Consider the following 11,117-nt stretch of genomic DNA (forward strand, 5'->3'; position numbering starts at 1 on the left):
ACTAGGCAGGTAGATGATGTGAAAGACCTCTGCCTGAGACCCTGGAGATCCATGGAGAGGGGCTGTGGCTTAGTGGTAGAGCATCTGCTTGGCATACAGAAGGCCCCAAGTTCAATTCCAGGCTTCTCCAATTAAAGGGACCAGGAAAGTAGGTGATGTGGAAGACCCCTGCCTGAGACCCTGGAGAGCCGCTGCCAGTCTGAGTAGACCAACACTGACTTTAATGGACCAAGAGTCTGGTTCAGTATAAGGCAGCTTCATGTGAGCAGGAGAACATCAGGTTTAATAGAGGGAAATGATTTAGGGGAGGGGCGGTGGCTCAGTGGTAGAGCATCTCCTTGGCATGCAGAAGGTCCCAGTTTCAATCCCCGGCATCTCCCGTTAAAGGGACCAGGCAAGTAGGTGATAGAATCATAGAGTTGGAAGGGACCACCAGGGTCATCTAGTCCAACCCCCTGCACAATGCAGGAAATTCTCAACTACCTCCCCCTACATCACCCCACAGTGATGGGAAAGACCCCTGCCTGAGCCATTGCTGGTCTGAATAGACATTGCTGACTTGGATGAACCAAGAGTCTGATTCAGTATAAGGCAGCTTCATGTGTTCACAATTGTACAAACCTTAATTAAAAACTACTTTATTGCTAAAAATGTGACACAGACACGAAGTGAGCACATGCTGTTAGGGAAATGGGGTAGATAGACTTGCTCGATGCAGGATCACCACAAACCTTCAATTGGTAGAGAATGCAATATCTGCAAGGTGCAACAAGAGGAGGTGTGCCTGTACAACATTTAACACCCACTGGCATTTTATTCATGGTAAGCAACTGGCAGCCATTGGACAAAATTGGGGGCAGCTCATCAAGACATCAACAACATTTTCCGTTTGAAGCCCCATCTTTGCAGCATCCTGGACACTGCCCCGTGGATGTCCTTGTTGCGTAGGGTGTAAATGACAGGATTGAGCAAGGGGGTGACCACAATGTAAAGGACGGCAAGTTCTTTGTCCCGATCAGGAGCGGCGTCTGACCCGGGTGTCAGGTACACAAAGATAAGGATGCCGTAGAACAAGATGACCACTATCAAGTGGGAGGCGCAGGTGGAGAAGGCCTTACGCCTCCCGGTGGCTGACTGCATTTGTATCACCGAAGACAGTATGAGCACGTAAGAGGTCAGGATAACGAAGAAGGGAATGATGATGATCACCGCAGCCAATATAATAATGTTGCGCTCTGTCGCTCGTATGTCCGCACAGGCGAGTTTCAGCACTATGGGCATGTCGCAGAAGAAATGATTGATGCGGTTGGGACCACAGTAGGGGAGGTGAAGGGTGAGACCCACGTTTATGGAAGCAAGGAGGAAGCCGCTTGCCCAGGAGGCCGAGGCAAGCTGCACCTGGCGCCCCCGACCCATGGCGATGGCATAGAGCAGAGGGTGGCAGATGGCCAAGTAGCGGTCATAAGCCATGGCGCCCAGCAGGAAACACTCAACGCTCCCCAGGCAAATCACCATGTACATCTGAAAAGCACACCGGGTGAAGGAGATGGCGCCCTTTCCAGCCAAGAGGTGAGCCAGCATCTGGGGCAGGCTGGAGGTGACGTAAAGGATCTCCAGGATAGAGAGGTTTGAAAGGAAGAAGTACATGGGGGTGTGGAGGGAGGAGTCGCCTCGCACCAACGCTATGATCACCAGGTTCCCTGCAATGGTGAGGGTGTAGATGAAGAGGATGACCAGAAACAGAAGGATTTGTGTCTTGCGGTGGTTGGTGAGTCCTACCAAAATGAATTCTGTGATGGAAGAACGGTTCTCGTCCCCCATCATGGGCTCTCGTCTGCAGAGAAAGGGCAAGAATGAATGACGGAGTCATGTTCTTCTCTCTGCCTCATGAAGAGAAGAAGAGTTGGTTTTTATATGCCGACTTTTGCTGCCACTTAAGCGGCTTACAATCACCTTCCCTTCCCCTCCCCACAACAGACACCCTGTGAGGTAGGTGAGGCTGAAAGAGTGTGACTGGCCCAAGGTCTCCCAGCTGGCTTCATGTGTAGGAGCGGGGAAACCAACCCGGTTCTCCAGATCAGAGCCCACCGCTCCAAACCACCGCTGCTATCTTACACCATGCTGGCTCTCATGGGAGTCAAAATCCATCAAATTCACCATCATGAGCCCATTTCAAACAAAAATACGAATCTCTCTTTTGAGTCTCCGGTGTTCCATTTTCAGAATGTATGTCATATGTCACAAATGTCCCATATTACAAGGGCATTAAATCCTGAGGCATAAAACGCTACTCTAGTGGTAGTGGAAAGCGCCGTCAAGTCACAGCTGACATATGGCGACCCAGTAGGGTTTTCAAGGCAAGACGTTCAGAGGTGGTTTGCCATTGCCTGCTTCCGTGTGGGCTGAGAGAGTTGGAGAGAACTGTGAGCAGCCCAAGGTCACCGGGCAGACTTCGTGCGGAGGAGTGGGGAATCGAACCCGGTTCTCCAGATTAGAGTCCACTGCTCTTAACCACTGCCCTGTGCTGGCTCTCACAGCCCGTTTTACCGGGTTGGTTTCCCCACTCCTAAGGAAATATGTACCTTAGCTTCTCATGGTTAGAGTCTGCTGCTCTTAACCACTACTGCTGTCTAGCTCCCTTTTCACTACTTTAAGGAGTCTCAAAGCGGCTTACAATCCCTTCCTCTCCCCACAGCAGGCACCTTGTGAGATAAGTGGGGCTGAGAGAGTTTGGAGAGAACTGTGACTTGCCCAAGGTCACCCAGCTGGCTTGATGTGTAGGAGTGGGGAAACCAACCCGGTTCACCAGGTTAGAGTCCGCCACTCTTCACCACCATACCACTTTTTTGGCATGCTATAACTCTTTGGTGCTGACTGAACACATTACAAGTGGGGAGAAGTGGGGAGTCGTCCCCAAAATTCTGAATCTCCCCCCATTTGTAGATGATTACACATGTGAACTAGGTCTTCCACCTACAATTTGGGAAATTCCTGGAGACTTGGTGGGGGGGCTTGGAAGGGTAGGGTTTTGGGGACAGAAGGGACCACAGTGGACTATCATGCCATAGTTTACACATTCCGAAATAGCTGTTTTCTCCAGGGATGTTGATCTCTGTAGTCTGGAGATCAGTTGTAATTCCAGGAGAACCCCAGGTCCTACCTGGAGGTTAACAACCCTAAGCTGTGAACCAAACCATGCCTGCACACAGCAAAGGTCTGCTGTGAACCACCAAAAAAGGCTTGACCATGGTAGGTATCCTTCCAAAGTGTAGTGACTTTTCTTTTTCTTTGGGCTCAACTTTAGAGAGGTTAAGCGGTGGAGAGATGGAAAGGGAAAAGATGAAACTGGCCAGTCCCTCTGCATACAGTATATTAATTGAAATCAATAACTCGTTAAGAAGAAGAAGAAAAAGAAGAAGAGTTCGTTTTTATACGTTGACTTTCTCTACCACTTAAGGAAGAATCAAACCAGCTTACAATCACCTTCCCTTCCCCACAACAGACACCTTGTGTGGTAGGTGGGGCTGAGAGAGCTGTGACTAGCCCAAGGTCACCCAGCTGGCTTCATGTGTAGGAGTGGGGAAACAAATCCAACTCACCAGATTAGCATCCACCACACATGTGGAGGAGTAGGGAATCAAACCCGGTTCTCCAGCTCAGAGTCCACCTCTCCAAGCCACCACTCTTAACCACTACACCACACTGGCTCCCACAATCTTAGCCGTTAGGTGTAAGATTCAGAGCCAATGGTTCTAGCAGGCCCATCAATAGAAGCTTCAAAATGACTTCCACACCCCTCAAACTGAGTACTGTAACATGTCACCTTACCTCAATTCTCCACCCAGGTGTTCCTCAAAGACTGACACGTTTTTCATGCCAGTGGCTTACATTAAGGCATGAAATCGCTGGGTGGCTTTTAGTCAGCTTGTTGCTCGTCCAAGATGTTGAAAAATCACGTGAAAGAAAGAAGACCAGATTGTCACTGGTTACAGGGGAGACCAATATAATCTCTGACCCGGTGATGGAGGCTTTTCCATGCCGCTGTGAAAGAGCTGTTGACCGTCTTTTTCTTCTTTCAGTATGGAAACACTGAGGTGGGAAAAGGCAAGATCCTCTGGAATGAATAATGTGCCATATTACTTGTTGGGAATATGCCGTGTGGTTGATTGGGCATCACAAGAGGATGGAAGGAAATAATGATATCCATCTTTCCCAAGAAGATCCTTTACAGCTAAGACCAGCATGGAAGCTGCTTTAATAAAAATGTGCTGGCTATATTTCTACTGGCAGCAACACTTCTGTCTGTGACAGATAGGCTTCCATAACCTATAACCTGATATCCTTTTAAGTGGTAGTGCCAAGGATTCTCATGGTGGTTGCTTTACCACCTTGAGAAGTGCTCCTTCAACCAGTTTGCAAAGGCTTCTAAGATAAGAGTCCACACAACCTGTTTTCTTCAACCTCTTGACTACTTCTCAGCATTAGGAAAACTGGCAGCATTCTGGTGTTTTCCCCTGTGACCTGTCCAATATGTGAGGATTTAGCAAAGCGATAAAGACTGTGGATCTACTCCAAGGTTGTTACTACTCTGTCCCTGTGGTACTTTCCCCTCTGGTTCATTAGCAGCCTGTTTGTTACTTCAACCTCCTGGGTGTTTCAACAGTCTTTAGAGCAATATGGGAAAGAGTTTTGTGTCTCTTTGTGTATGATCATAATGAGGGGGGGGCATCTACTTTACTATTAGAAGGAGTCAAGACCATTTTAGTCCATGTATCTTGTTTTAACTGGCCAAGGGCAGCAAATAAACTATCTATCTATCTATAGTGATGTGTGGTAGTCACTGATGGATCGTGTATCCTCCACACATTGCTCTATTTTGGTTCAAACAGTTACTACTGGGTAACTAGGGTTGCCAACCTCCAGGTACTAGTTGGAGATCTCCTGCTATTAGAACTGATCTCCAGCCGATAGAGATCATTTCACCTGAAGAAAATGGCTGCTTTGGCAATTGGCCTCTATGGCATTGAAACCCCATAGAAACTCTGCCTTTCCCAGGCTCTGCCCCCTCCCAAAATGGGGAGGGGCTGTGGTTCAGTGGTAGAGCATCTGCTTGGCATGCAGAAGGTCCCAGGTTCAACCCCAGCATTTCCAGTTAAAGGACTAGGCAAGTAGGTGATGTGAAAGATCTCTGCCCAAGACCTTGGAGAGCCGCTGCCGGTCCGAGTAGACAATACTGACTTTGATGGACCAAGGGTCTGATTTAGCATAAGGCAGCTTCATGTGTGCATGTGTTCAAAATCTCCTGCCGGTGGCGAAGAGGGACCTGGCAACCCTATGGGTAACTATAATGACATTTCTATGGTAACACCCCATAGATTAATATTATGTAACAAAGGGCAGCTTGCCTATAAGCAGACTGGGGAGGAGTTCCAGCCCAGAGGGCTTGGGGCTGCCTCAGCCCACAGATGGTGCACCCACCACTCTTCGCACTTCTGTGACAAATCCATCAGATCACCATGGCAAGATTCCAGCGTGATCAGAGCACCGGCCGCCACTGCCGCGGGATGCGGAAAGCGGGTCGCCGAGGAGGGGGTCGGTCCAGACGGAGAGGGAAGAAAGGGAGAAGAGGGCGGGGCAGGAGGAAAGGTGAGACTGTGGCTCAGTGGTAAAACATCCGCCTGGCATGCAGGAGGTCCCAGGTTCAATCCCCGGCATCTCCAGTTAAAGGAATTAGGCAAGTAGGAGATGTGAAAGACCTCTATCTGAGACCCTGGAGAGCTGCTGCCCATCTGAGTAGACAATGCTGACTTTGATGGACCAAGGGTCTGATTCGGTATAAGGCAGCTTCATGTGTTCATGTGACACTACTGACTTTGATAGATCAAGGCTCTAATTCTGTCTAAGGCAACTTCTCGCGTTCATGAATTGCAGATGGTCACATATGTTATGTGCCACTCTCGAAATATGGAGACAGCTGGAGCTGCCTGGGTAAAATCTAGGTTTTGGGCTCATGCTGACGTAGAGTCCATAAAGATGACCAAGAAATCTCAGGGTGAATGGGGACCCGTCCTTGGAAGGGTGGGATAACATTAGGATATAATGGAAATTCTCACAGACAACCTGGAATCTGTCCAAAAAGGACAGTCGTGCAAGGATAAATGGCCAGGCAATAAATAAGGAAGAGGGATTGGACAGGTTTAAGCAGAAAATCTGTCTGGATCCAACTCCCAAACTGGTTTGGCTTATTTTCATCACTCTTACTTCCTGTTCCTGAACAGAATGGATGGACCAATTCATAGCAAAAGTAACTTTCTTTACTTAACCTTCTCTTTATTCAATAAAGTTCATCCATTTTCTCACAAGTGACAAGGCTGGCATGACCATCTTTCGTAACCCAATGAGCCTGTTGAAGCTACCAATTTTCTTTCAGTTCTGAGGGTCTCTTCCCGAACTGCCTTGACTTCTCTCGCCATTTGTGCTGAAAGTTAGTTTCTGTATGTTTATGTGTCGACAAGATCAGGGCAAGTGATTACGTATATGCTGATGCATAGCTATGGACCTCACTATACTACATATCTATAGTGGATTTGTACCATTGTACCTTGTCATGGGCTAGCCGGATCTCATTAGATCATAGAAGCTAAGCAGGGTTGGCCCTGGTTAGTATTTGGATGGGAGAACACCAAGAAAGTCTAGCATGCTACACAGCGACAGGCAATGGCAAACCCCCTCTGAATACAATAGAATCATAGAGTTGGAAGGGGCCATACAGGCCATCTAATCCAACCCCCTGCTTAATGCAGGATCAGCCTAGAGCATCCCTGACACAAGTGCTTGTCCAGCCTCTGCTTAAAGACTGCCAGTGAAGGAGAGCTCACCACCTCCCTAGGTAGCTGATTCCACTCTCAAACAACTCTTACTGTAAAAAAGATTTTCCCCCTAATACCTTTCCACTTGCAATTTAAACCCATTGTTGCGAGTTCTCTCTTCTGCTGCCGACAGGAACAGCTCCCTGCCCTCCTCTAAGGGACAGCCCTCCAAATACTTAAAGAGAGCAATCATTAGGGTTGCCAGGTCCCTCTTCACCACCAGCGGGAGGTTTTTGGGGCGGAGCCTGAGGAGGGTGGGGTTTGGGGAGGGACTTCAATGCCATAGAGTCCAATTGCCAAAGCGGCCATGTTCTCCAGGTGAACTGATCTCTATCGGCTGGAGATCAGTTGTAATAGCAGGAGATCTCCAGCTACCACCTGGAGGCTGGCAACCCTAGCAATCATGTCCCCCCTCAACCTCCTCCAGACTAAACGTTCCCAATTCCTTCAGCCTTTCCTTGTTGGGCTTGGTCTCCAGGCCCCTGATCATCCTCGTCACTCTACAACCGCTCCATTCTGTCCACATCCTTTTTGAAGTGAGGCCTCCAGAACTGATCTCTATCGGCTGGAGAGCAGTTGGAATAGCGGGAAATCTCCAGCTACTACCTGGAGGTTGTCAACCCTATTACTGGCACATGTGCTGTAGCTTTGCTTCAGGTGCAGTAGTAACATTTGTGTTCACTGAACTTTGATTTTATTTTTTATCCAGGCTGCAGAGGCCGAAGCGGGAGGAGGAGGAGGAGGAGACGACATTAAACTGTGGACAACTCATCTTCCCATGAATTTCAAAGCCATCGGACACTGCCTTGTTCATCCCCTGCTATGAGATACTGAAATCCATCCTCTTTGTCGGATACTGAGGCCATGTGGCCCTCCAAAAGTGATCAGTGTCCTCCAACAATAAACCCCAAAAGTCCGCCATCATCACCGGCCTTTTGTGATTCGCTCTATGTCACAGAAGGAACTGGTTGCCATGGAACAGTGGGGTTGCCAGCTCTGGGTTGGGAAATTCCTGGAGATTTTTGGGGTGAAACCTAAGGAGGGGGCGGTATTTGGGGAGGGTTAGGGGCCTCAGCAAGGTATAATGCCATAGAGTCCACCTTCCAAAGCGGCCATTTTCTCCAGGTGAATGGATCTCAGGACCAAGTGAGGAGGAGGAGGAGGAGAGGAGGAGGAGTAGTTGGTTTTTATATGGTGACTTTCTCTACCATTTAAGGAAGAATCAAACCAGCTTACAATCACCTTTCCTTCCCCTCCCCACAACAGACACCCTGTGAGGTAGGTGGGGTTGAGAGAGCTCTAAGAGAGCTGTGACTAGCCCAAGGTCACCCAGCTGGCTTCATGTGTAGGAGTGGGGAAACTAACCCCGCTCACCAGATTAGAGTCCACGGCTCCAAACCACCGCTCTTAACCACTACACCACGCTGGCCAATAGTCAGCTTTTTTGGCCAAAGCCCTGTCTTCGAAGCACTTTGGTTAGTGCTGCATGGACATCTTTATTCCTCAGGGTGTAAATGATAGGGTTAAGCAGGGGGGTGACCACAATGTAAAAGACTGCGATTTTCTTGTCAAAGTCAGAACCTGATCCCAACCCAGGCCGCATGTACATCGTGATGACAGTACCATAGAACACAGTAACCACCATCAGGTGGGAGGCACACGTGGAGAAGGCCTTGCGCCACCCCGCTGTTGACCTCATTTTTAATACCGAAGACAGAATGAGCCCGTAGGAAGTCAGAATCACCGATAATGGACCCAGCAAGACCAGCGCAGCAGTCCCGAAAACAACCCTTTCTGTAATGTGGGTGTCAGCGCATGCAAGTTTCAGCACCACTGGCAACTCGCAGACAAAGTGGTTGACGTGGTTGGGGCCTGAGAAGGGATGCCGAAAGGTGCAGCCCACGTTTATCGTCGCAAGGAGGGCGCCCAGCCCCCAGCAGAAGGAAGTGAGCTGCCGTTGGATCCCCCTGCCCATGGCAACTGGGTACAGCAGGGGGTGGCAGATGGCCAAGTAGCGGTCGTAGGCCATGGCGCTCAACAGAAGGCATTCGGTGCCACCCAGGGTCAATATCAAATGCATTTGAAGCGCGCATCCAACAAAGGAGATGGTTCTGTCTCCAGACAGAAGGTTAAACAGCGCCTGGGGCAACGTGCTGGTGACGTAACACATCTCCAGGCCGGCGAGGTGCGTGAGGAAGAAGTACATGGGGGTGTGGAGGCAGGAGTCGGCCCGCACCAGGACGATGACCGCTCCGTTACCCGCAAGGGTGAGTGAGTAGGTGATGAGGATGGCCACAAAGAGCAGGACCTGCGTCTTGTGGTGGTCGGAGAGCCCCAGCAATACGAACTCCGTGATGGAGGTGAGGTTCTGCGTCACCATTCTGGTTTCTTACCTTCAGAAAAAGGAGAGAAAGGGAGAGAAAGCAGCAGTCGCTGAGAAGAAGACAAGCTTAAACAAAATTGGGCATTGATTTTCCCCCGTCACTGTCGTAAATACCAAACAAATCCATCAAACACAGAATTTCCACCCAAAGAGTAGCAAGACTATCTGGTATATTTTAATTTCACTCTTCCTTAGAGTTGCCAGCCTCCAGGTAATCAGTACAGGAGCGAAAAACATATATAGTGCAAAAATAGATTTATCTGTGCTACTTAACTAAACAACTATGTTAATACATACATATATACAACAAACAAACATATGAGACCTACAATGTGACAACAAGGTATACCATACAGGTAACAATTTTGTATATAGAGGAAATTCAAAAAGGATTGTAAAATGTCTCTAATAGAGTACACCCATCATCATCAGGCAATTTTTCCATGTAGTCTTGTATAGAAGAAGCCAAGTTTACCATGAGGATACGGCCATTTCAAATTCTTGATTAATAATTCTTCATCAGTCCTTCAATGGATATTCTTCTTACAGTTTCACATATTCACAAATTCACAAGATGTAGGTTACATTAAGCTTCCCACAAAGGGTAAGAAGTGCGATGTGTAGCAAAGAGGGATCTGGCAACCCTACTCTTCCTCCAAGCAGTTCAAGGCAGCATACATGGTTACAAGAGCTAGCTTCAAGTCCAGCAGTGCCTTAAAGACCCACAAGATTTTGGGGGTATAAGGTTTCGAAAGAAAGCCCGTTCTGACAAAGGAAGTAGGTTAGCCTGACAGCATGTGATTGGCCCACAACTGTGAAGTAGGTTAGCCTGAGAGCATGTGATTGGCCCAAGGTCGCACTGTGAGCTTCACAGCAGTGTGAAGATTATACAAGCACACCTCAATTTATTGCACTTCACTTTATTGCGCTTCACCAGATATTGCATTTTTTACAAATTTTTACAAATTGAAGCTTTGTGGCAACCCTGCATAGAGCAAGTCTATCGCCGCCATTTTTCCAACAGCATGTGCTCACTTCTTGTCTCTGTGTCACATTTTGAGCAATAAATTAGGGTTTGTACATTTTTTAGACATAATGCTATTGCACACTTTATAGACTACAGTCTAGCATAAACATAACTTTTATATGCACAGGGAAACCAAAAAATCTGGCTCATAATGCCATATTCACCTTCCAAAGAAGGAGATCTCCAGCCACCACCTGGAGGTTGGCAACCCTCAAATACCCATGATGGTGGATACCTGAGTACAGAGGCCTACCTGCATTGGCTAAAATAGCCAATTATCTGAGCACCACATTAGATGTCACAATCTTACCTGCGTTCTTCTCATTGGTGTTCCTTCATAACCAAGGAAGATATTTCTGCTTAGTTTCTGTAGCTGAGTCAGTTGGGGGGTCAAGTGATTTAATTCAAGATGATGGGAAACTCTTTGGAAGGCCGTGGACTCCCAGTGCCTTCAAAGAGAAAATTTGCAGCATTTTTCATATGTGGGTGATGGCTGGTGAATTTCTCCCCATGCTCTAAAAGCCTCCTGCAGTAGCATCGGAGTAGCCTAAAAGCCTAATTCCCCCTCCCAAGTATGAACATATCCCAAATTTCCTAGGTGGTAAAATGACCACCAGGAGCCCCGTGGTGCACAGTGGTACGCTGCAGTACTGCAGTCCAAGGTCTGCTCACGACCTGAGTTCAATCCCAATGGAAGTTGGTTTCAGGTAGCTGGCTCAAGGTTGACTCAGCCTTCCATCCTTCCGAGGTCGGTAAAGTGAGGACCCAGCTTGCTGGGGGTAAAGGGAAGACGACTGGGGAAGGCATTGGCAAACCACCCTGTAAAACAAAGTCTGCC

General features: G+C 48.2%; 2 protein-coding genes across 2 annotated transcripts; both read right to left on the reverse strand.

The window, feature by feature from the left end:
• Positions 1-864: 864 nt before the first annotated feature.
• LOC130490323 (olfactory receptor 2D3-like) lies at positions 865-1,821 on the reverse strand. Its single transcript, XM_056864151.1, has one exon. It carries the CDS (start codon positions 1,819-1,821, stop codon positions 865-867), a length of 957 nt encoding a protein of 318 aa, XP_056720129.1.
• A 6,483-nt stretch (positions 1,822-8,304) lies between these two features.
• Positions 8,305-9,249, reverse strand: LOC130490324 (olfactory receptor 2D3-like). Its single transcript, XM_056864152.1, has one exon. The coding sequence runs from the start codon at positions 9,247-9,249 to the stop codon at positions 8,305-8,307; it is 945 nt and encodes a 314-aa protein (XP_056720130.1).
• Positions 9,250-11,117: the final 1,868 nt, after the last annotated feature.

This window comes from Euleptes europaea, chromosome 18 (assembly GCF_029931775.1).
Source record: "Euleptes europaea isolate rEulEur1 chromosome 18, rEulEur1.hap1, whole genome shotgun sequence".
In the NCBI taxonomy this organism is placed as follows: domain Eukaryota; kingdom Metazoa; phylum Chordata; class Lepidosauria; order Squamata; family Sphaerodactylidae; genus Euleptes; species Euleptes europaea.

Excerpts from the sequence above, each read along its gene's own strand:
- LOC130490323 (XM_056864151.1), bottom strand. The coding sequence starts at position 1,821 with ATGGGGGACGAGAACCGTTCTTCCATCACAGAATTCATTTTGGTAGGA.
- LOC130490324 (XM_056864152.1), bottom strand. The coding sequence starts at position 9,249 with ATGGTGACGCAGAACCTCACCTCCATCACGGAGTTCGTATTGCTGGGG.